General features: G+C 36.7%; 2 protein-coding genes across 4 annotated transcripts in view; one reads left to right on the top strand and one right to left on the bottom strand.

Annotated features, from left to right (window-relative positions):
• The window catches only part of LOC127632091 (rap1 GTPase-activating protein 2-like), a 109,295-nt gene extending 94,181 nt beyond the window's left edge, over positions 1 to 15,114 (bottom strand). The window contains exon 1 of one of the 3 annotated variants that reach the window (XM_052110572.1): positions 15,098 to 15,114. Coding sequence is in view for 2 of the 3 variants with exons in the window: in XM_052110569.1 (XP_051966529.1) it covers positions 7,871 to 7,884 (14 nt within the window). In the remaining variant the exon portion in view is untranslated. Of the gene's footprint in view, positions 1 to 7,870; positions 7,951 to 15,097 lie in introns of those variants that run through there. The other 2 variants (XM_052110569.1, XM_052110571.1) reach the window with 2 other exon arrangements.
• Positions 14,394 to 21,662, top strand: LOC127632110 (XIAP-associated factor 1-like). Its single transcript, XM_052110617.1, has 7 exons — positions 14,394 to 14,510; positions 16,215 to 16,350; positions 16,461 to 16,517; positions 16,685 to 16,913; positions 20,509 to 20,576; positions 20,681 to 20,887; positions 21,068 to 21,662. The coding sequence occupies exons 1-7, from the start codon at positions 14,476 to 14,478 to the stop codon at positions 21,107 to 21,109; spliced, it is 774 nt and encodes a 257-aa protein (XP_051966577.1). The 5' UTR covers positions 14,394 to 14,475; the 3' UTR covers positions 21,110 to 21,662.
• Positions 21,663 to 26,844: the final 5,182 nt, after the last annotated feature.

Below are 26,844 nucleotides of genomic sequence, written 5' to 3'. Positions count from 1 at the left end.
TCACACCTCTACTTGTCTCATCTCTATACTATTCTACTTATCACACCTCTACTTGTCTCATCTCTATTCAGTTCTACTTATCACACCTCTACTTGTCTCATCTCTATACTATACTACTTATCTTACCTCTTCTTGCCTCATCTCTATACTATTCTACTTATCACACCTCTACTTGTCTCATCTCTATACTATTCTACTTATCACACCTCTACTTGCCTCATCTCTATACTATTCTACTTATCTTACCTCTACTTGTCTCATCTCTATACTATTCTACTTATCACACCTCTACTTGCCTCATCTCTATACTATTCTACTTATCACACCTCTACTTGTCTCATCTCTATACTATTCTACTTATCACACCTCTACTTGTCTCATCTCTATTCAGTTCTACTTATCACACCTCTACTTGTCTCATCTCTATACTATACTACTTATCTTACCTCTTCTTGCCTCATCTCTATACTATTCTACTTATCACACCTCTACTTGTCTCATCTCTATACTATTCTACTTATCACACCTCTACTTGTCTCATCTCTATACAATTCTACTTATCACACCTCTACTTGTCTCATCTCTATACAATTCTACTTATCATACCTCTACTTGTCTCATCTCTATACTATTCTACTTATCACACCTCTACTTGTCTCATCTCTATACAATTCTACTTATCACACCTCTACTTGTCTCATCTCTATTCAATTCTACTTATCACACCTCCACTTGTCTCATCTCTATACTATTCTACTTATCTTACCTCTACTTGCCTCATCTCTATACTATTCTACTTATCACACCTCTACTTGTCTCATCTATATACTATTCTACTTATCTTACCTCTACTTGCCTCATCTCTATACTATTCTACTTATCACACCTCTACTTGTCTCATTTCTATACTATTCTACTTATCTTACCTCTACTTGCCTCATCTCTATACTATTCTACTTATCTTACCTCTACTTGCCTCATCTCTATACTATTCTACTTATCACACCTCTACTTGTCTCATCTCTATACAATTCTACTTATCTTACCTCTACTTGCCTCATCTCTATACTATTCTACTTATCACACCTCTACTTGTCTCATCTCTATACTATTCTACTTATCATACCTCTACTTGTCTCATCTCTATACTATTCTACTTATCACACCTCTACTTGTCTCATCTCTATACAATTCTACTTATCACACCTCTACTTGTCTCATCTCTATACAATTCTACTTATCTTAGCTCTACTTGCCTCATCTCTATACTATTCTACTTATCACACCTCTACTTGTCTCATCTATATACTATTCTACTAATCTTACCTCTACTTGCCTCATCTCTATACTATTCTACTTATCTTACCTCTACTTGCCTCATCTCTATACTATTCTACTTATCTTACCTCTACTTGCCTCATCTCTATACAATTCTACTTATCACACCTCTACTTGTCTCATCTCTATACAATTCTACTTATCTTAGCTCTACTTGCCTCATCTCTATACTATTCTACTTATCACACCTCTACTTGTCTCATCTCTATACTATTCTACTAATCTTACCTCTACTTGCCTCATCTCTATACTATTCTACTTATCTTACCTCTACTTGCCTCATCTCTATACTATTGTACTTATCACACCTCTACTTGCCTCATCTCTATACAATTCTACTTATTACACCTCTACTTGTCTCATCTCTATACTATTCTACTTATCACACCTCTACTTGTCTCATCTCTATTCAATTCTACTTATCACACCTCTACTTGTCTCATCTCTATACTATTCTACTTATCTTACCTCTACTTGCCTCATCTCTATACTATTCTACTTATCTTACCTCTACTTGCCTCATCTCTATACTATTCTACTTATCACACCTCTACTTGTCTCATATCTATTCAATTCTACTTATCACACCTCTACTTGTCTCATCTCTATACTATACTTCTTATCTTACCTCTTCTTGCCTCATCTCTATACTATTCTACTTATCACACCTCTACTTGTCTCATTTCTATACTATTCTACTTATCTTACCTCTACTTGCCTCATCTCTATACTATTCTACTTATCTTACCTCTACTTGCCTCATCTCTATACTATTCTACTTATCACACCTCTACTTGCCTCATCTCTATACTATTCTACTTATCACACCTCTGCTTGTCTCATCTCTATACTATTCTACTTATCACACCTTTACTTGTCTCATCTCTATACTATTCTACTTATCACACCTTTACTTGTCTCATCTCTATACTATTCTACTTATCACACCTCTACTTGTCTCATCTCTATACAATTCTACTTATCACACCTCTACTTGTCTCATCTCTATTCAATTCTACTTATCACACCTCCACTTGTCTCATCTCTATACTATTCTACTTATCTTACCTCTACTTGCCTCATCTCTATACTATTCTACTTATCACACCTCTACTTGTCTCATCTATATACTATTCTACTTATCTCACCTCTACTTGCCTCATCTCTATACTATTCTACTTATCACACCTCTACTTGTCTCATTTCTATACTATTCTACTCATCACACCTCTACTTGTCTCATCTCTATACTATTCTACTTATCTTACCTCTACTTGTCTCATCTCTATACTATTCTACTTATCACACCTCTACTTGTCTCATATCTATACTATTCTACTTGTCTCATCTCTACTCATCTTTACAAAACTTGTCTCTTAACATTGGGCCCTGCCCGATGTCAGACAGGTGGGGGTGTCAACGAGTGGACCGTGCGTGACACGGGCGGGTTAGGCCATTGTGCACCATCTCCACTATGTGAACTTGGTCGATTTGGGGTGGCAAGTGGGGTGGTAAAGCAAATTTTTGGGTGGCAGCTGTCACCCCGTGCCACCCTTCTAGCCACGCCCCTGATCATCTCTACATTACTCTACTTATCTTGTCATGTCTCAACTCTACTCATCTATACTCATATCCACCCTTCTATACTCATCTCATCTCTCATTTTGTTTAATCTCTTCTTTTTGGAAGGTTTGAGACAAATTTTAAAGTGGAGAATGAAAGAAACATCTGTCAAAGCCAAAGAGTGTCTGAGGCGTAGATGAACACGGCTCATAAACTGCATAACAAAGAGCTGTGATGACTCAAACATATACTGCAGGAAAAGCTAGAGGCAGAGATGAACACTTGTTTATGTGTGTGTTAGGCATGTGACAGTATCAAATTTTCACATCATGATTGCTGAAGCTTTTATCAAGTTATACTGTATTATCACAGTATTGATTTACATTACAAAAACGGGTTGAACGATAAACAAACTTTTATCAAATTAAAATAGTATAGAGATGAGACAAGTAGAGATATGATGAGATGAGGCGAGCAGAGATGTTTTATAATGTATACATGCTATGAATTCAAAATCAGGTGCATATTTCCACATCTTTACCACAAGTGAGTTTTCATTAAACTTCAATGAGCAAGCGAGAGCGCATATCTGCTTCAAACCAATCACAACGGAGAAAGGGAGCAAAATAATTTTGATTAAACTCATGCAACATCATACCGCACTTTCAGTTTCAGCTAAATCAATTGTGTAGCTTTCATAGATATCACACTGATGTCTCGGAGGTCCAATTGTGCAAGTTTTAAAAGTGTTTCAGATGATTTCTCCTCATCATGTCAGGACATGTATTACAATAAGCAAAGATGCTATTTTCAGAGCTAGAGTGAATTTGATGATTGTGCTGTATTAAACTGCATATAATGAAATATAATTCAATATTTGATAGTACTCCTGATAATGCCAAATGTCTGATTTCACCAGTAAATTTATACCATGGCAAACATAATATTACTGGATAAGCATCCACATAATTTGAAGTAATAGTTTAGAACATGTAATTATAACAATACTATTTTGAAACCTACAATATTCATTTAAAATACTTAAAATTGATGTAATCAGTGATGTGTTCAAGCATATCTAACATAACTATGTATTTAAAGTAATTTTATATATTTAAAGTTTTTTGTTAAGTTGTTCAAGTAAAGAAAAGGAACTGTTTGGCACATATCCTGAAAGTAATAATAATAAAAATCATACTTAACTTTTTATGACTCTGGCTTTGTTCAAAGTCTTGTGAGAGTATAAAATCGTGAATTCAATACTGTAAATCAAGCCAAATCCTTATGGCCTTTATCATTTATTTAAAAAAAAAAATCTATTTAATAAAGTACAGGAAATAAAATTTCTGTATTTATCTGATTCATTGATTATTCAAAGGAATAATCGAAGATGAATCGATTATCAAAATAATTAGTTGCAGCCCTAGAGTAGAGAAGTGTAGAGACGATTAGAGATGAGATGAGGCAAGTAAAGAGACAAGATGAGATGAGACGAGCAGAGATGAGATAAGTCGAGTAGAGTATTGTAGAGTAGAGACCAGAAGACACAAGTAGAGATGAGTGAGATCAGCTGAGTAGAGACGAGACAAGTAGTGTAGAGATGCAACGAGTAGAGACAAGATGAAATAAGGCAAGCAGAAATGAGATGAGTGGAGATTATAAGACACCAGTAGAGGCAAGAAAGGTGATATGAGATGATTACATTATTGTAGTAATAAGATAAAGAGTAAAGATAAATGAAACAAGTGAGCTAAGACAAAATGAGACTAGCAGAGATGAGATGAGCAGAGTAGTGAAGAGATGAGACAAGTAGAGACAAGATGAGATGATCAGAGATGAGAAAGGATGAGAATAGGAGAGAAGAGAAAATGAGTAGAGTTAAAAAGAAATGAAATAAATACAGTAGTGTAGAGATGAAACGAGACAAGTGGAGTATAGTAGTATGGTGATGTAGCTATGGCCAAGCGATGTCTGTGGAGAATGAGGCCAGGAGAGGAAGAACGGTAAGGATAGACACCTGTGGGAAATTATCTCTAACAGCTGTTTTGTGTTACAGTAGACTAGTTTCATCCACCTTTCATGCTATTTTGTTATCAACAAAGTGAAAATGCGACATTTGCCGCATAAGTCGCATACGTTTTGGTTTAGCGCTAAATATATCTGCCCTGAAGCCGTTTCCATTCAGAAATGTGTGTTTATCGCTAATTCGCCTCCCAAATATCCCAATTTCTTTCTTCTGAAGTTTGGGTAAAATGGGGAGAGTATTGAGACAATTAATTTAAATTAGCCAGTTTACTATCATTTTAATTAACAAATAGAAGCAATCAGAAGAGGAGGAATTGCAATCAAAAGGGAGCAGTTGCCCTTCTGATATGACTGTAATATTGGTCCTGATGTTGCGCATATCACAGTTTGGCACCGGTTCTGACCCGAAAGCGGATCGTCATGGCCCTGTTCAAGCTGGCAACCTGCCGGCAAAAGTAGTGTGTGAAACTTTCTGTCTCAGTATAAGGACCATCAGTCGATGTGTATATGTTGTGTGCACAGCTATTAAAGAAAAAAAAAATATGCTGTGTTATATCAGGTTTAACATATGATACATTCCTGATATTCAATATTTTGAACAATCATCTAATCAAAAGCATCACCATCACAACTGCATTATGTCCCAAATATTTCTCCAGCAACTTTTAACAAACAACTGAACTTGATTATCATCTGAAATATATTTTAGATTCATAATGCAAATGTACATTTTCTGAAGATGCAGTAAAAGTGATCCGAGGTAAAGATGGTTGGATTTAAAGTATTTAAATGTTTTAAAATGTTCAAAAGCTCATTTCCTGAAAGTGAACTCAGCATTGGACAAATAGTTCTGAAAGTTTATAGTCTTGCAGAACATTCTGAGAATGTCATTCAGCTGACTGTTTTTGTCTACAGAACAGGGTAAAGCTAATTTAAGTTTGTGTACAGAAAAGGCACATATAGGTAAAAAAAATAAAATAATTTGTAATTAGTTTTATTTAATACAGAGAATTTTGCTGGCATTTTTTCAAAAGTAAAACTAAACAATAATTTAATAGAATTGGGCTGTAAGTGTTCCAAAAAAAAAAAAAAGCACTGATGCTTTTCTCCTAGTATTTTGTATTTATTTTTAATCAATCCATCAATCCAGATCAAGCCATAATCACGTACAATAAATTGGCTTTCAATACTGTCATCATAATTAACACAGGCTAACACGATTGGGGCAAAATCTGTCATGTGACACTACATTTTTTGCGTTAATGGCAATTTTATAGACAAAAAGTGTTTCCAAACCAGTTTTTCGCGACATCTGATGATACGACATAGAGATTATGCACTTGAGTTAAACGGAAAAATATAATCTCAACAGTTGTGACATTTTAGCGATAGTGTGCATTTCCATCACCTTTATTTTGATGTGCTAAATTGTTTTTAGCAAAAAATCCTTGGATGAAAAGTTAGTGAGAGCTAGAGAGGGATAAGAGGGCAGTCCAGACCCCCGGAGGGGAGAGAGAGACACACGCAGCAGTTTTGATGTGTGCACTCAGTTGCTTTCTACTGAAAAGCAAACAGTGTGAGGATACTGAAAAGTATTAAAAATAAAGATTTACTTTATATTGTTTGCCCGGCTCTCACTACTTCACAACAGAGCAAGAGACTTGTCACACGTAGAGAAAAGAAGAATCGAGTAGGGACAAGCAGTGATGAAGAGAGTATAGTGTAGAGATGAGATGAGATGTGTAGAGATTAAATGAGACAAGTAGATACAAGATGAGAAGAGTAAAGAAGAGATAAGTAGAGATGACGTGAGTAGAATCGAGATCATAACTCACACACCTTAAGCGAATAAAACGAGGGCAGGTGCTTAACACCCCCTGAGAGGGAATGGGGGGGTGAGGTGTGGAGCGTGGATGCCGCAAACTAATGAGGGCCCGCTGGGGGGAGAAAAAGGGAGTGACTTGTGAGAAAATGAGCGATGGGAAAGGATTGGATGAAAATCACATCTCCTGCACATCGCAGGATCTAGAAAAGTAAAAAGATGTCATTATGCTGATGTAACTATTGAACTGGGCAGTGTGACTTACTTGCATGATTCACTTAGCACTCAAATGCATGTGCATACAAGTAATCAAACTAAAATAACAATCAACAGCAGCTCTTGCTACCGGTTGCACAATGTGCAGTTGTTGGGCAGAAAGTTCTGTAATTCTACACTCAAGATCATATATCATTTTTCCTGCTAAAACCACAATGATGACTGTTCAAAACCAGAAATGTAGCTGTGTGCATTAAAATAGCCTGAAAGTAATTCTGTTATCACGGTGTTTTCACATGGCATCCGGCATGTTTACAGTCTCTAAAATTGTATCTCTATGTGAGGCTCTTTATGAATTATGATCTCCTTCTGTTTACCAAATCCCACACAGCCTGTGTAAAATGACTCGTGTTCATCATCCACATTCTTAATTTATTTCTAAAATTGAGCCATCACACTTAAAATGTCCCCCTGGTAGCCACAAACAGTTGCATACACTAAGGGAACGAGTCACTTACTCACACACACACACACAAGCCAACAACAATTTAACTATTCATATACAGTCTGCAAGTCTTATTGTCATATTGTTGTCATTTTGGGCTGCAGGAAGAGTCTTGTGAATTTAAAACTACAGATCCTGACACAAATTCCTAGTTACGACATTCGGCTCTGGATCAAATCCTAAAACAGTGTATGATGACATCCAGTACTGCAAACATGAACAACTACAAACACACCCTTTAAACTGCAGTCTAATCTTGCATACACATACATCTGCTAAGACACTCAGCAACAGTTATGTGATGTCTCACTCAAACCCACACTCACAGTTTTACACTGAAGTGACAAACATAGGCTTTACTCGCCCAAATCCATCATGCTCTTGAATAACCATTTGCTTACCTTGAATCTGCCATTAGTGGCTTGCAAAACTGAGTAAACACAGCAGTGCAGCATGAAACGACTGGTTCAACACGAGTGAAAAGAGAGTGTGTGTGTGTGTGTGAGTGAGTGAGTGAGAGAGAGAGAGAGAGAGAGAGAGAGAGAGAGAGAGAGAGAGAGTATGTAAGAATGCAGGTAGTAGTTGTAGTAGTTGCTATGGCAGTGACTATGCTCTGTCTCTATGATGGCTTTGTGAGGGGGTGCAGATAATTCCTCAGCCATAAAACCAACTACAGCAAAAGCCTTCCTTACACAAGGTGTATGACACATATGCATAGACAGACACATGCACAATGCTAGCAAACCATAGTGGGTTAGTTCACCCAAAATTTAAATTCTGTTATCATATAGGCCTACTCACCTTCATGTTGTTCCTAACCCATACACCTTTCTTAAACACCAACAATAAAAGTGAAAAAAGCACGAGGTTGTCAATCCCTAACATTCAGCCCAACATCTCCTTTCATTTTCCATGGAAGAAAGAAAGTCTGATTGATTTGTAATAATCTGAGGGTTAGTAAACAAAGACAGAATTTTCCTTTTTGGGTGATCTATCACTTTAAATATCCAATGAAGTCCAATAGAGCATACCATAGACTTCAATAACATATAAGGAAATAAACTGTGCAGAGCCCAAGTTCTTCTAGTTAGCTCTGGAATACAGTGAGAACACGGGTCAGTTGAAAGGTTCCACTTTTCAGATTTTCATGATGCACACCATTTTTTTCTTCACATGTAGACACATGTGCCTCACTGGCCATTATGACTTCAAGTGGTCAATGCAGCCAGCCACCGCTGTGGTCCAATCATAATCAATGTCCACAAACACACACTCACCCCACACATAGCAGAGGAATATCAATATTCTGAATTTAGGAACAGGAAATCGTATCAAGAGGTACAAGTTGCACAATTGTCTAGTTTTGTGGATATGTCACATTTGATAATTAGATAAAATCAACCCTACCGTGGTCTTCAGTCATGCACACGTTTATTTTTCTATCATGTTGGAAATGTCCCATTGACTTTGCTTTTACACTGAGCTATTGATCAAATAGACTTTAATTACAACTTTTTCACAACAATTTAACAACATTTTGTTTTTATTAAGCCGTATTAAGACATTCCCTACAATGAAGGCAATACCTGACACATTTACGCACACAGAAAAACTCCCTGTGCTCAAGGCCCCAAGTTGTGGTTAATGCAATCTTCCACTCAAAGTGCCTGTTGAACATTGCCTGGTTCAATCATTTGTCTGTTTGTTTAGAGCCGTTGTCTCCATCTCCTTCAATCTCTTGGCAGTTTAGTGTTTTGAGAGCCATTGCGCCTTCTAATTGGTGCACTTTCTGGGGTTGCCTTGGTAACCCTCTTTGGAAATGTTCTTAGGAGTTCTGCCAGAAGGTTTGGTTGCCTGAACATATGTATATATAGCAATAATCCGAAAACAACAGCAATTCAAACGTGCTTTCTCATTTTATAACTAGACTTGATGGGAAATAGAAATGAGTGCATGTCACCGCAACACTTGATAACCAGCTGGAAATGTGACTTCACTCAGCAAATAAAATCCATTGTAGTTTCAATCACATATATAACGGCCATATATGCATTTCTTCCAACCTCAATTTATTTTTATGTTCTTTATAGTCAAATAAAAGAGCACATAATGATAAATAAATTATTTAAAAGAGGCATAATATGTGCTGTTTCAAGGGTCATTCTGAAAGAAATCCCAGTGTACGTTTATTCTGACATAGATCTGGCAATGGTAATAACAGCCCTGTGATGCAATCCTCAGTATAAAACATCTGCTGAGATTTTTAAGTGTTCAACCAGTTGAGGCCATGGGAGCTGAGGAGCTGTCAGATTCAGTATCGATATTGTCTCGTAATAATTGTACAGGATGGTAAAATCGTAAGATATCCCAGGACTTGGCTCATATGAAAGGGTACAACTTTTATTCCCATAGAGACCAATCAACAACTTAACAACAAATAGAATTTAAAATCGATTCAATACAAACAAGTCATTTTAGCTAGCTTCCTATCCAACACTTTATTTTAGGTTTAGGGTTTGGGTAAGGGGTCAGACTTTATGGTTAGGTTAAAGTTTAGCTTTGGTGTTGGGTTAAACTAAGGGAAAAAACTGTAATAAATCATTTGTTTATTTGTATCTTTGGGAGTAAATGTCATACATTTTTGTTCAAGCCAAATTGTACGATTTTGTGTATATGGGACTGTGGCACAGCTAAAGCTGATCACAATTTCGATCACAGATTGCAGCTGACAGATGACCCACTCAGGCGGAATTAGAAAATGACCAGTCTGCGTAATTTATCGAAATACCGCAAATGTACATATCATGAGGGTTTGCGATAACGGCATGATTTTTTTAATACGTTGAAAAGTAACGTTTATGGCAACGCAGATAGAACTGAACAGGTGCACGATTGTCACTTGGTGTGTGCATGCAGTGTGCATATGAGCACAGAGAAGACACATTTGATTTCAGTAAGTCATACTGTATCTTTCAATATACCCTCTGATGTTCATTCGTGTTTCTTTTTGTGCCCTAAGACAGCACGCTGTGCCCCACTCCATTTGAATCTCAGTCTGTCACACACAGCATTAAAGAGTATCAAAACAACATTTGTGCAAATAATAATGAGACCAAAAGCCAGCTTGAAATACAAACGTGGCTTGTTTAATTGCCGCTTTGCATGGACATATCAAAGGATGGGTTTCAATGAATGGATTGTCCAGGGAAATGATTCCTCTCAGTGTTGCCACAGCGTCGATTGATGAGAACAGCAACTTTAAATTAATGCGAATAATTTCTACAGCAAGCGCTTCTGGGCATACATTTTCAAAATAAAATTCCCACATTGAATAAACGAATTATGAAATAAACACGAACATGAATTACAGTGTAAAAATTTAATATTTCATAACACAGACTATTTTAGGATATCCCATAATATGGTGAACAACATTGTGTGTGCTTTTTAAAAATTAAATACAAATATTTAAATATGAATTTTAATATCTGCAACATAACTAATGGTAAAACTGTATATATTATACACAGTCTAAATGCAATTTGGAACAAAAGAGAAGTATTTTTGTGATCACTAGGATAGATGGTATTTTGTTTTTTAATTTGGGCAGTGGGGGGCATTTATGCATTTGGCAGACGCTTTTATCCAAAGCTTATTACAGGAATAATCCCCCCGGAGCAACCCGGAGTGAAGTGCCTTGCTCAAGGACACAATGGTGGTGGCTGTGGGGCTCGAACCTGCGACCTTCTGATTACCAGATTACCAGTTATGTGCTTAGACCACTACACCACCACCATGTTCCATGCACTCCGTTGACGTCATCATAGGAATACCGTATCGCACATCGAATATCGCATTATCCAACAAATTATCAAATATCGCATTTTGCCTCCATATTGTGCAGCCCTAGTAATTACTGTTATTCCCCTGGCATGACACAGCTGTCTGCTCCCATGCTGTTTTTGCTGACAAACAACCATTAGCTTCTGATGTCTAATGTGGCCAGGGACTGATGCTGTGCCACATGCCTTGACACAAAGACCTTTTCAATGATGATGATGAGAACATTTTATCAAAACTAAATAACTCAACAAAATCATAGAGTAGGGAGTCAGCATAAGTGAACATTTTCTAATGGGGCCAACTGGGGACATCCATCTGTCTGTCAAACTTCGACTGGTTCACCAAAGTGGAAGGGACAAAGGACATATAATGAGCTGAGCAATAATCATCCACGGACACATACGTAGCTGAACACCAACTGATCCATTCTAATGCATGCACATTGTAAATGAGTAAGCAATATTCAAATCTCTAGATTAACACCTATAGAATTAGGGCAATGTTAGTGTGAAATTTCCTCAATGTTAGAGCAACAGGCAGAGACTATTTAGCAGAGATGGGCCACTTCTATTAAAATGAATGAGAGAAATTGGGAAGCCCAACGGTCAATGGATGTAGAAAAGGAAGTCCCGCTTTACAGGTAAGAGATCCAATCACCTTTTAGATAGAGGTGCCTTTAATTATTTTGATAATATTGGAATCATAAATTGTGATTTTGTTTTTACCTCATATTACACTAAAACACAATACAGCTTGTATAACTAATGCACAGTCAATGTCTGTAACTAAAAGGCGATTGGCACTTTTACCTGTAAGGCAGGACTTCCTTTCTACATCCATTGCCCGTGGGGTGCTAGAGCTTCTTGGTTGGGCATTCCAATTTCTCCCATTAATTTAAGTAAAAATGGCCGTCTCTGCTAATATTCTCTGAAAAACACATGTGTGACGCTACTCTGCGGAGGCCATTTATTAACCAGATGTGTGAGGGTACGTATGAAAGGGTTAAACCATAAAATGTGGTATGGATTACTCTTATGATAGCCTGTCAATCAACACTAGAACGCGCATGTGCATTAGCTATACAAACCAGGAGATTTTAGTTTTTTTAACACAATCTGAGGGAAAGAAACACAATTCATGATACTGTTGTTGTCAGATTTTACTGTTTATATCAAATATGTTATTTGATCGTAATCTTGACCAACCATTTTGGAGATTTCGGTCTTTCCTAATACAAGTAGATAAGAGCTGCGCTTGTATGCCGCATGTTACTTAAAAAAATAGCTGCCGGCCTTCCCAAGGGCGTTGCAAAGATGGCTGCCGAGTGAACTGCCTTGCTAAAAGACATTGGCAAAAGGTTGTGTTAGCGATTGCAGGGTCAAGATCGGTCTAAAATGCTAAATGTATCACTTGTGTGAAGTTTAAACGAGACATCCATTACTAAAATGAAACAACAAACATTTCAGCTGACAGCAGGCCTACAAAAAATATAGTTAGGGGATGAAACCCACCTGTCTGTTTACAATTACAATATTCTGCTGTACGGTAAACACAAATGTGTTATCTAAATTTTTTTTGCTAAGAATTCATTTAATTCAATAAATACATTTGATTAAAAATGTTACGCTGATAAATTAGCCAAAAAGACTTAAAAAAACTGCTATTCTACCATTTAAAACTAAGCCTTGTGAAAACTTACCACGGTTTTACTAAAGTAACACTTACTGTAATGGTGTTTTGTTTGATTGATACTAAATCATCTTATAATGCACTATTAGGATATTAAAATTGAGATACTTAAAACTATGGAAGTTATGATTATTGTTTCTAAACGTGTTTATAATACTATTTTTTAATCCTAGGCCTATATAATTTGTTTTCTAGATAACAATGTTACATTGATGTAGGCTAACCATGGTAATGAGAAGTCATCCATGGTTTTATCTGTGGATACTATGGTTCAACTACTGTATAGTATCTCTACTGAGAATTCAATCTCTTTTTTGACTTTTCAGGGTAATCTGATTACATCAGTATTGGAGTACAAATACCTTGGTATCATTATCGATAACACACTATGTTTTGGGTCACATATTAAATATCTGAGGCAAAAACTTAAGAAAAAATTAGGATTCTATTTTAGAAACAAATCATGTTTCTCATTTAATGTGAGAAAGAAACTAGTGTCTGCTACCTTCTTACCAGTTTTTGATTATGGGGATGTAGTATATCAGCACGCCCCCTCTTACCTTCTTGTCTCTCTGGATGCTCTGTACCATGGTGCTTTGAGATTTATAACTGACTGCAGATTTTCGACACACCATTGTGACCTATATAAAATGGTTGGCTGGTCAGGTCAGCTGAGTATTAGAAGGAAAAAGCACTGGTACCAATTGATTTACAAAGCTATATTGGGTTATTTACCCCCTTATCTTTGTTGTCTTATTAAACAGAAGTCACCTGGTAATTACTCATTACGTTCTAAATCGACCTACAATTTGTGTGTGCCTTTTGCCAGAACTAAGATGGGTAAAACCTCTTTTAAACATGCCGTAGCATCGGATTGGAATCTTCTCCAGACTGAGATGAAGTTAAAAGATGTAGTATCTTGTAGTCAATTTAACTATTTATTAGATAGTCATCTGAGTAAATTAAGTGTGTGTAAATTTTTTTAACCAGATGCATTTTTTTTTTGTTTGTTTGTTTGTTTGTTTGTTTTTTTTAGGTAATGAGATCTGATTATGTTTGTGTGTTGTAACTTTGATGTAAAATGTAAATTAAGCTGCTTATCTTGGCCAGGACACTCCCGAAAAAGAGATTTTAATCTCAGTGAGTCTTCTTTCCTGGTAAAATAAAGGTTATTATTATAGCCTTTATACTGTATAGTATACAGTCTATGCAAGACTAGAGACATGCAATCCATCTTAAAACTGACAAGTGAAGTAATTGACTGTTTTTGACCCCAAAACAAATCAATATGTTGTATTTATGAATGGCCATAGAGGTTTAGTAATAGCTGTATTGTAGCAGAGACTAAGATTAGATTGACTGAAATCACCTGCTTCGGTTTCGGTTCCACTTTCTGTTCGGGATAAATCAAAAGTGGGATCCTCTGCCCGACAGAGTCAAGTCAGTCATCTCACTTCGCATAGCTGGTGTAACTATGGAGGCACAAGAAGTGGTTTTATGTACCCACTGGTGAGTGTTTTTACGACGCACCTTAATTAAGTAACTTGCAAAAATACGGAAGGCATCTACTGACGCGTCTTTGCTCTGCACAGGTTCCATAAACAAATGACTGTGTTCAGCGTCACGAGATTACGTCAATATTTATGACATCGTCTACCATAGCAAAGACAATAAATCGAAAACCTAACGTATTCTACTTATTTACTCACAAATGATGGTTATTTCTTTATTGTGTCTTGCATAAGTAAAAGCGAACTGAAAGTGAAACTTTGAGAGCCAGGCGCAGGCTACTGGGGTCATATTTGGCTTGGCAAAATTGTTCTTTATTTTGAACAACTTCGAATGTCTCATTTTTTATTTAAACGATGAGGAGAAGCAAACATTTCCCTTTCTTTGGTCGTTTGTTGTGTTACGTTTTTTTAACAACATTGATAACAAGTGTTTAATCTCTGAGACACTTTAGTGGCACCAAACGGAATTGCAAAAATAACCTTTTGATTCCAGAAGTAGGAGTGATTGGTAATATCAACTGTTGGTTTAAAGTTGACTCTGCATATTAAGCTGGAATACCAGAAAGTATTTTAACATTTACTCACCCTCATGTTGTTCCAAACCTGTTTGTCTTTCTTCCTCTTGACAGCCTCAGTTAAGCCAAGTGCACACTACATGATTACAGTCAGCGCCCTGTGACTACCTGTCTTGTTTTCCATTGTGTGGGACAGGTGTGACTACCTGTCTTGTTTTCCAAAATCTGGGTTATAGTGTGGCACAATGGATGTGAATGTGGGCCAATTTTTGAACGTTAAAATTATTTTTATAAGTATTGCCACAAGACATAAACAATATGTGTGTTTACATGATTTTAGTGTGATTAAATCACTTACGAACCTTTTCTGTGTAAAATTATAGCCAATGTTACACCTTCGTTACCATGACGATGTAATGGAAAAGAAATGACAGTAAAAGTGATTATGTCAACAATTTAACAGCTCGAATAAAACATGAGTTTTAACAGATTAATTCATGTAAGTTATTCATAAAATTATAAGCTTCACATTTATGCCTTTAAACCCTCCAAATATGGTCCACATGCTTCCATTGTAAGTGCCTCACTGTAATCTCGATTTTGCTTTTTTTTTTTTTTTTTTTAAAGAAAGTGAGGGACAAGTTGATATACATTTTTCTGGTAATCAACATTATGCCACAATTTGAGCTGATTGGGCTTAACTTTTACTGAACCCGGAATATTCCTTTAAGATGCGTTTTGGGTGATCCGATCACAAGTGAACAAATCACTGTTACACCTGGTCGTCTCTTCTGACCACTTGTGTATGCATTTTGAGGGGAGAGTCTCTGATTTCATGAGGATATACTGTACATCAATCACAGTTTCTGAATATTATAAGCGAATATGACATTTGGAGCATATACATGCTTCTCATATCTGTGTCCCTGCGTGTTAGTATCAGACACACTGAAGAATTTTGCTATGTTCTTGTCCATGTACACTTTAAAAACAATTTTGATTGTACTGTTATTTCCTTATAAATCCACACGTAACTGGCAAAGGTTAAACTCTTGTTTTATTAGGTGGTGCTCCGCTGTGGTGGCACACCTACTTATTTACCTGCAAGTACAACTAAAAACAGTTTGTGTAATGGGGTCACAGATTTTCCATTCAGTCCCTGTAAACTTTCTTTAATGTTTTCACAGCAATAAAGATGTGGCGAAGGCCAACTTTGACCTACATGAACCACACTGTAAGAGGTTTCTGTGTCTCTGCCCTGACTGTGATGAGTCTGTCCCTCGAGATCAGCTAGAGGAGCATAAAGCCCAACAGCATGCACAGGTTACAGCTGCATTTATTCTACTTTTTACAGACTTAGTCCTGTGTCCTGAATGTAATCTCCTACCTCTTAAAAATCATGTCTGTGGTCCCATTTTCTTCATGTCTCACAGGTAAAATGTGGGAAGTGCAATAAAAAGATGGAAAGAAGGCAGCTGTTGGACCACGAGGTAAATGCTCAATTTCACACCTACTGTATACAATAAAAAACTTTACACAATTTAAGAATCAAGTTCTCTCTTTTAGGAAAAGACTTGGCAGTATTTCAACATTTCATGCCTGAGATTGCTCTATCTCTGTTTTTTCACTTTTACTTTTGTTGTCCTGCCACTTTCAGACAGATGAGTGCTCAGAGAGGCCACAGATCTGTGAGTTCTGTCAGCTAGAGCTTCCTCTGAGCAGTCTAATGGAGCACAGCTTGTCCTGTGGGAGTCGCACAGAGCGCTGCTCTGATTGTGGCCACTACGTCAAACTGAAAGACCAGCTCCATCACGCTCAGATCTGCGGTTCTACCCCTCCAACACTGAAGAGCCCTAGTCCAGAAGAAGATGCGTTTGGCACAGATGGTCAGTCACTGATCCAATCAGTTTTAAACATACGTCTTAATAAGTTCTAAATACATGTATTTCTGAAAGGTGTCCTGTCTTTATAACTGGATAAATCTAAATTAATTTTAAAGTTTACACCAAAATGAAGATTCATTCACTCACCCTCATTGTAAAACAAAAGAAATGACATATTTAGAAGAATCTACATGTAGGTCTATTCCATGCGACAGTTATATTCACTATAGCTATATTATAAGTCAGGGTTACTCAATTTTGGAAAGCTCAGGGGCCACAAAGCAGGATCTGTGTAGCCTTGAGGGCCGCACTCTTAATTGTTATAGTATAATATATATATATATATATATATATATATATATATATATATATATATATATATATTCCAGTCATGCCAGTGCAGCTCCTATCTACTTGAATTGGGAAAGACCGAAATCTCAAAGACGTTTGGTCAAGATTACGATCAAAGAACAAATTTCAAATCAGCAATAAAATGTTATAATATTTATTTATTTTTAACTCACATTACACTAAAACACATAATACAGCTTGTATAGCTAATGCGCAGGCGATGTTTGTAACTAAAAGGTGATTGGCACTTTTACCTGTAAGGCAGGACTTCCTTTCTACATCCATTGACCATGAGAGTTTCTTGGTTGGGCATTCCAATTTCTTCCATTAATTTAAGTAAAATGGCCGTCTCTGCTAATATTCTCTGAAAAACACACATGTGTGACGCTACTCTGTGGAGGCCATTTATTAACCATATGTGTGTGGGTACATATGAAAGGTTTAAACCATGAAAAGTGGTATGGATTACTCGTATGATGCCTTTATGTGATATTTGAATCTTCAGAGTTCTGGCCACCATTCACTTGCATTTTATGGACCTACCGAGCTGAAATATTCATCTTAAAATCTATCTTCGTGTTCAGCAGAAGAAAGAAAGTCTCACACATCTTAGATGGCATGAGAGTGAGTAAATAATGAAAGAAATTTCATTTTTGGGTGAACTATACTTTAAACCTCACTGGGGTGGCCTCGTGTTCTCAAGAGACCAATGAGCTTCTTCTTTTACTGAAGAACTGACAAGACGTTGATGAGCTGATCTTAACATTTTCTTTGCACTCAGCTGCATCTCATCACAAACATTGATTGAAATGCATAGGATCCTGTCACCAAGCTTTTACCTGCTTTTTTCTCCTACACTATTAAATGACAAATGAAATCAGAAAGTGGAGGCACTACAGTCTGTTTTTATGGAAAGCAATTTCTTTAATCACTGAAAGCTGCATGTGGACATACATGTTCTACAGTAAGCTTTGAGAGGATAAATACACAATCACACACATTCACAAGGTGAAGTTAATCACATCCTAAAACACTATATTAAACTTGTTTATGCCTATGTGGTACTCCTGTTGTTATTCCAGTGAGCTGCACGTGACAGGGAATCAGAGATAGAGAGAGAGTTGTGATGAGTTTGTATGTCTGTCACTCCTCCACTATTCTTAATCGGCAAGTGTGTCATATCCCCTACTGAAGAGAGCAAGATCTCAGCAAAACACTAGGCAAATGTGACCCCCTTGGACAAAATTAAGTTGTATTAAGTCTGCTAGTATGTCGCCGACTTTAAGCTCACCCAATGATCCTGTTGCAGCAATTTTGGAGTAAACAGCTCACTATAGGCATTGTCTTAGTAACTGATTTCTCCAATTATTTTCAGGTGTTAGCTTCATTAACATAATCAGAGGCAGAGGGAGAGCGTGCATTAGCGTCTCTCAGCGGCAGATTTTAATCACTTGACTGTCGGGACTCCCTGCTGAGTTAATTGCTTCAAAGACTGAAAAAACACATCCGTTTTATTTGAAAAAATAATTCTGTCACTGGGGCGGGGTCTTGTGTTCTCGTCAAGTGACCAGTGAGCTTCTTCTTTTACTGTATAATGGACAAGACGTCAAACTGATGTGAAGGTTTTCATTCCATGCAGATTCTATAACCAAGCTGTTTCCTTGCTCTAAAATGAGCCACAACATTCTGTTTTTATTGGATGCATTTCTTTACTCACTGAAAGCTGGATGTGGACATGAGTTCTATGACAAGCCTCGATTGGATAAATCTGGCATGTGATCGGTTAAGCACAAAAAAGCAGGATAATGTTTTGAGCAAAGAGCAAGCATCTCATTGTGTCCTGCACACAGCTGCTAGATGGCACCATTAGCTTGTCCAGTGCTGACAGAAGCTGTCAATGCAGGCTGGTTTAAATGCGGAATTGCCATTCAAAACTACACTGCGTTTTCAATCTTAATTAATTCCATAATGCCGAATTAACATATCATACAAATGTCTCAGGGGTAAACGTTTACAGTTTTTGATGGGTTCCCACACAACATGTACTTACTGTAAGTGATGCTTACAATTGTCAAGCTGGTTTTTACACATTAATGTGAAAATGACATTAATAACAATATAATATTACATGTTCTTATGAGTGCTGACTCCTCTTCATTGTGTGGCTAGTATTATCTGTTGATTGTGCATTTTATAATTTTTACAGAGAGTGGTCACCCCAACAATCAAGTCATTTTTATTACATCCGTAATCCAAGTTCATTTCCCAATCTAAACAGGGAAAAACACTTGTCTAGACTGAACGTTTTCTAAAGTCATACATACACGTGGTTCGATATACTGGCAATGAGTACTTTATAGGTGAAGATAAATGGCATAATTTAATTGTAAATATCACGTCAATAATACAGCTTAACAATAGATATTTTTAACCTGTCAGCAACAGTGGTAATGGTTCAAAGCTATTTTATATCCAACCATTTTATATCTCTTGATGAATTCAAATAAATCTGTCTTACTTGAACAAAGTCCTGACAGAGAGAATCAGGAGACTCCGTCTCACACAATCTCAACAAAGTGTGTGTGTGTGTGTGACGCAGAAGCAGCTTTGAAGTTTGAGATAATGATGTTGTTCCGAGGGAAGTTTGAATCACAATGACTTGTTTGGGTGAAAAATGCTTATCGAGAAAGCACCGGACAGGACATAATAACGTATTAATCCCCTATGAAATATGAACCAGCCCAACCAATCCCCACCCACACCACCATTTTTTTTTTTTTTTTCACAATTCACACGGGTAACATTTTTAAATAGCAAAATACAGAATTACGTATGCATTCGGAAGAATCACATCCCTGATAAATAAACAATCGCGCACTTTTAAGGAAAAGTTACTCCATCTTCATGATCACTTATTTTGTATTACAGCAAAACAGACACAGAGAGTGAAAGAGAGAGAGCTCCATGACTGTGAGAACAAGCACTGAGATGACCGTACTCAGTTTTTCTGAATTTGTTTAAATTGACTTGTTCATTGAACTGTTGTATATAAGCCTGAGGCCGAATCACAGCAGTGCTGATATAGGGCCATATCGCACTCTTGCACGTGTGATATTGCTTAAATATGTTTTTTCTTTTTTGTTCCACAGACAAAAAGCGTGACCAATTGCAGAATTTTCATCTCGGGGTAAACTATTCCTTTAATGCTGATTGTAAAATACTGATCTATTATATCTACTATCTCTAGAGGATTCCATCAAGCAGTGTTGGAAATGTTTGAAATACATTCCTACTGATGGACTGGATAAGCATGTGGTAAATAAATGTTTAAGTTAATATATATATATATATATATAACAAATTTTATGTAACTGTCTTTCATAGCACCTCAAAATATTATTTTATTACTTTTTAACTAGCTGGCTTGCAACCACTCCTTACAATATGTAAGAGATGAGGATGTTGAAGATCCCGGCCCTGGGATCAGTGCTGCAGACACTGCAGATTTCTCCTTTTCATCACTTCAGAAGGTGAAGAGAGACAACATTGAGAGGGACCTAGATAGGATAAGCACTTGTCCACTTTGTCATCTGGCACTTCCTATGAAGACACTTGAATGGCATGAGGTACTACTCACTGTTTACTACATGATTTTAAACTTGCATCCTCAGTTTGAATATCAACAGTTTACTTTTGTTGAGATGCCAGGGACACAATGATCTCCCCAAATACTACATTGAAAGAAATTAATGATGTACATTTAGGCCTCTTTAGTTAACCATTGTTTTGTTTTTGTGTTTTTTTAGAAAAAATGTGAACTTCATAAACATCTGGGACTGCCACAATGATGACCGGTGCAAGCAACATGTAGTACACAAAGAATCCTTTTTGCAACAATGTAACTTTCTTATGCGATCAAAACCACATACATATTTGGCAATAAATAGTTTTTCATGACTTTACAGGGTTGCTGGTAACAATACTGGTAACAAAAGCAAATCCAAAATTATGGGATGACATCATCACAAACTATTATTTTAACATTGAATATTAAAATATTTTAAAAAGTACAGAAATTATTCTAATTAAAATTAAAGTTTACATAGTTTCCAGTTAATGTGTTTTCAAATTTTTTATAAATTGCAACATCAAGTGACCTATTGGGTCCAGTATAAAATACTACAGATTCTTTTAAATATTGAGTTGCACAACAACACACTTTACTATCAAACTTATTTTTAAAAACTTAAATAATTTTTGTCAAGATTTCATATATTTTTGAGGTTGTCACCAAGTGATACTGTTTAAGTGTTCTCTGCAAGTTAAATCTGGACAAATATCAGTTGTGATTTCACTGTACAGCAAAAAAATAAATAATAAAATATACAAATGTTTGTTTGTAATCCATAATAGTTTGTAGACTTTTTCTTTCTCTCTCTCCCACTATCACATATCTTTGTATGAAATATATTCAGAGGATCCAGCAGAGCTCTCTCAGATGAGAAACAAAAATAAGGAAGGGAATGGCTGAGAAAACTACGGAGCCCGGGAAGTCAACTGTTGGAAAAAAACAAAACAATCCGTTGCGACGGTTTTGCAATCCGTCCACTCAGTTTATAAACTGTACTCACGAATTCTCAAACTGTTCCCTCGGTTTAACAAATCGTGGGGAGAGTTAGCGTTTATAACTATAAATGAGTTCACTTAGTAATACAGTAATATGTTTGTCATAAAATAATTTATCAATGCTTTATTTTTATAGGCTATAACCTAACCTTTTACGGGTTTGGATAAAATAAGCCTACATTTATTTTTGCTTAAAAATAAAGCATTCATAAATTATTTTATGATAAACATATTACTGTCTTAAGTGAACTCATTTATAGTTTATGAATTTAGGATTTATCCATTTTAAAAATATATAGTTTATAAACACTGTACTACGTATCCCGCACCGTAACAGATGGCCTGGTTGAATCTGCCGGCACAGACTGGGGGAGGAGCCACAAATCTGTGAGTACAGTTTACAAACCCGTGGGAACGGATTGCGAAAGCGTGGGCACGGTTTATGAATTTGTGGGTACAGATTGCAAAAACTGAAGGCACTGTTTACAAATCTGAGAGCGCGGATTAGGAACTCGTGGGTACGGTTTATTAATCCGTGAGCACGATTTGTTAAACCGAGGGAACAGTTTGAGAATTCGTGAGTACAGTTTATAAACTGAGCGGACGGATTGCAAAACTACGGGGCACGGGAAGTCACCTGTTGGGGAAAAAAAAACAATCCGTGGCGACGGTTTTGCAATCCATCCGCTCAGTTTATAAACTGTACTCACGAATTCTCAAACTGTTCCCTCGGTTTAACAAATCGTGCTCACGGATTAATAAACCGTACCCACGAGTTCCTAATCCGCGCTCTCAGATTTGTAAACCGTGCATTCAGTTTTTGCAATCTGTACCCACAAATTCATAAACCGTGCCCACGCTTTCGCAATCCGTTCCCACGGGTTTGTAAACTGTACTCGGATTTGTGGCTCCTCCCCAGTCTGTGCCGGCAGATTCAACCAGGCCATCTGTTACGGTGCGGGATATATAGTACGGTGTTTATAAACTATATTTTCTAAAAAGATTTCTCAAATCTCAATTAGCGCGTATGGGGTGGAATATACGATTTAATATGAATGACGTGTATCAAAATCTTTTGTTTATTTGTGATAATCTTAGCACTTTATTATTATTGTCTAACCTGTATTATGACTGATATGACGAATTGCTTTGTTCCTTTTTGTAAGTTTTGGACAAAAGCGTCTTCTAAATAGCCTATGTAGCCTAAAATTTAATAATGATTATTATTATTAGAGTTTATAACTCATAAATGAGCTCACTTAGTAATACAGTAATATGTTTGTCATAAAATAATTTATCAATGCTTTATTTTTATAGGCTATAACCTAACCTTTACGGGTTTGGATAAAATAGGCCTACATTTATTTTTGCTTAAAAATAAAGCATTCATAAATTATTTTATGATAAACATATTACTGTGTTAAGTGAACTCATTTATAGTTATAAACTAATAATAATAATAATTATTATTATTATTAGCCTACATTTTAGGCTACATATTTAGAAGACGCTTTTGTCCAAAACGTACAAAAAGGAACAAAGCAATTCGTCAAATATCAGTCATAATACAGATGAGACAATAATAATAAAGTGCTAAGATTATCACAAATAAACAAAAGATTTTTATGCACGTCATTCATATTAAATCGTATATTCCACCCCATACCCGCTACAATTGAGAATCACTTGAAGCATGCAGACGCAGTTAAGACAATTTTATGTAGGCCTATTACACTTAATACACATATAAAACAATATACAATAAGATTCGTTAACAACGAACGTTAAAAGCTTGTTCTTCGAAAATGAGGGCGAGCCACAAATATGAGAGTACAGTTTACAAACCCGTGGGAACGGATTGCGAAAGCGTGGGCACGGTTTATGAATTTGTGGGTACAGATTGCAAAAACTGAAGGCACGGTTTACAAATCTGAGAGCGCGGATTAGGAACTCGTGGGTACGGTTTATTAATCCGTGAGCACGATTTGTTAAACCGAGGGAACAGTTTGAGAATTCGTGAGTACAGTTTATAAACTGAGCGGACGGATTGCAAAACCGTCGCCACGGATTGTTTTTTTTTTCCCAACAGGTGACTTCCCGGGCTCCGTACTAAACCGTCGCAACGGATTGTTTTTTTTTTTCCCCCAACAGGTGACTTCCCGGGCTCCGTAGAAAACTGAGGACCACTAGGTGGCAGAATTTTACCTACCATCTTTATTCATATAGAGTGGGACACATTCAAGAAACATGTTCGTTGTATCATTATTGCTAAATCTGTTGCTGCGACAATAATGGTTTGACAAACAATCTAAATAAATGAATTCTGCTTGTTTTTAATAAGGCAACCTTTTATGTGTCATTCCTACTGCCCTTCAAAATCCAGTAACTACACTGAAATGGAGAAAAATGGCTTCAAAGCTTTTTGATCATCCAGCCAAATGTGGATTACAAAATAGTCTCACTTTGTTTTCTATTAATCTGAGGCTGAGTTCGGAATTGCATACTACCATATTACTCGTACTATTTCTGCCACAGACCCATGGTCTGATTTCCAACTAAGTCATACAATTTTGACCAAATGTGTGGTCTGTAAATACTGCGTTTTTCCTTTGCATGACAGCCTAGTCCTACATACACTTTTAGACCGAAGAGATAAGAGCCAAGTAAGTTAAGTTAATTCATTCAGATGTATTAACTGTAGGTTAAAACAAACACACCTCCAATGGCTAACAGTATAACATAGCTTGAATCTAGGAAGGGCAGTTAAGTATGGTTACATATACAGTACTTTCACAAAAGTATTTGTCTTAAGATGGTTAATTATATCTTCAGCTTTAGTGTGCCAATAGGAAATATACATTTTAGACTCCCAAACATTCTTTTTGCAAATAGAAAAGATTAGAATAGAAGAACAGGGAGCACTGCAAAAGATGGCATGACTCCAACAGATGGCATGATCACACATCTATTTTCAGTTAATATTGTAGAGCATTTACAGTATTATGGTATGGAACCCAGAACTGCAAGGTCCAATAAGCTGCTATTGGAGAAACAATAAGCTTGGATCTACAGAACATACCAGGACTTTTCCTGCATTGAAAGTTTTTGGCAGCCGCCGAAGCAAATTTTGGGGCTGCCGAAGCACATTTTATGATAATAAAACACCAAAAGCAAGATGAACAAGGGCTAAATATGCTTCTCATGTGGGACGTGTTGATGTCTATTGTTTCAGGAAACGGTGCGATCTTAGTGCTTCTTGATCTTAGTGCGGCCTTCAACAGTATAGATCATGGTATTCTTTTAGAGCACTTATATCAGTGCGTGGGGATTCTGGGGACTGCACTTAAATGGCTCTCTTCCTATCTAAGAGAGAAAATTCACTGTTGAAATTAGGAATTTCTCCACCATTGCACCCATCTCCTGTGGAGTTCCTCATGGCTCTATTCTCGGCCCCAATTTGTATATACATGCTTACATTAGATTCTATCTGTAAAAAATACAACACTTTGTACCACTGTTATGCTGATGACACTAAGCTCTATTATCCCCTGAAGCCATGTGAAAATTCTGCTTTAAGTTCTCTGTTTGACTGTCTTAATTATATCAAAAGATGGATGGATGTTAACTTTCTCCAGCTCAATGAATCAAAATCTGATTCAGCCAAACAATTCATTAAACATCTTGGCCTGCTTATTTTTGATTATGATCAAAAATTTGACAAGCAGATTAATTTGGTGGTAAAAGGGGGCTTTTTCCAACTTAGGGCCATTGCAAAAATGAAACCGTTTCTGTCATTCAAGGATCTGGATACTGTAATTCATGCTTTCATTTCATCCAGATTGGATTATTGTAATTCATTGTATTTGGGGCTTTCAAACTCTTCATTATCACATTTAAAGTTAGATCAAAATGCAGCAGCTAGATTCCTAACTGGCACAAGGAAACACATTAGTATTTATCCTACGATGGCCTCTTTGCACTGGCTTCCAGTTAAATATAGAGTTCAATTTGAGGTACTCTTTACTGTTTTTAAGGGTCTGCATGGGCTTGCACCTGATTACATTTCTGACCTTCTCCATCAACATCAAACTGCTGGACCATTAAGGTCTTCACAAAAAAACGAACAAAAAAAACCATTGTGATGAACGTGTACATCAGCCACCACCGAAGACCATTTTCGACCCAGGAAAAAACCCTGCAAACATGTGCCTAAAGCTCACAATTTCTTAGCAGAATGTGTTATTAATAACTTAAAATAGAATTAAACTCTCTACCATTAAATTACAGTGTAATGCTACACTATATAAAACAACTCACCAATATATTGTGCATAGCCAGAACTTTCCATGATGTCATCACTGGTGAAATCAATCAACTTCAGCTTCATGGTGTCTGTATAACCAGCATGTTCACCAGCTTGATGTCAATGAAAGACTCCCATTTTCATTGTGTAGTGAACTACCTCAGACCACTCATCCTGCTTGGCAGCTTATTGGAGGTTTTCTTATTAACAGCATCCTGCCTACTTCTAAAGGCAGAGCTAGAAAAAAAAGGTTAACAAAAGACTAGCTGGCGATGTAATGGATTAGGAGTGGATGTGTCAGCATTGTACAAAATGGTATTGTGGGTTGTAATTAAGGTTAGAATTGTGGTTCATCAATACAGTGTTATGTTTTTGCATTCTTAGACTGTTTCATTCTGCATTGTTGTGGGATGTAATTACAGTTAAAGCATTAATTTTGATTAATTACAATAGGGTAGAAAATGTGGTTTAATACAGTGTAACATTTTTGTAGTTACAATCTGCTCCAATGTGAATTGTTTGAGGTGGATCAAAATGGTCTACACATTACACCTTGTCTACACCGGATGCGACGCACCACTGCGGCTTGAGGCCACCTTCACTGGAAGAGTTGAAGTAAACATTCCAGTGATGACTCTGGCACGGACCAATTAG

Source organism: Xyrauchen texanus, chromosome 38, assembly GCF_025860055.1.
Source record: "Xyrauchen texanus isolate HMW12.3.18 chromosome 38, RBS_HiC_50CHRs, whole genome shotgun sequence".
NCBI classification, from domain to species: domain Eukaryota; kingdom Metazoa; phylum Chordata; class Actinopteri; order Cypriniformes; family Catostomidae; genus Xyrauchen; species Xyrauchen texanus.
Note: the sequence above shows the minus strand (reverse complement) of the source record. Positions and strands in the feature narration are given on the sequence as shown.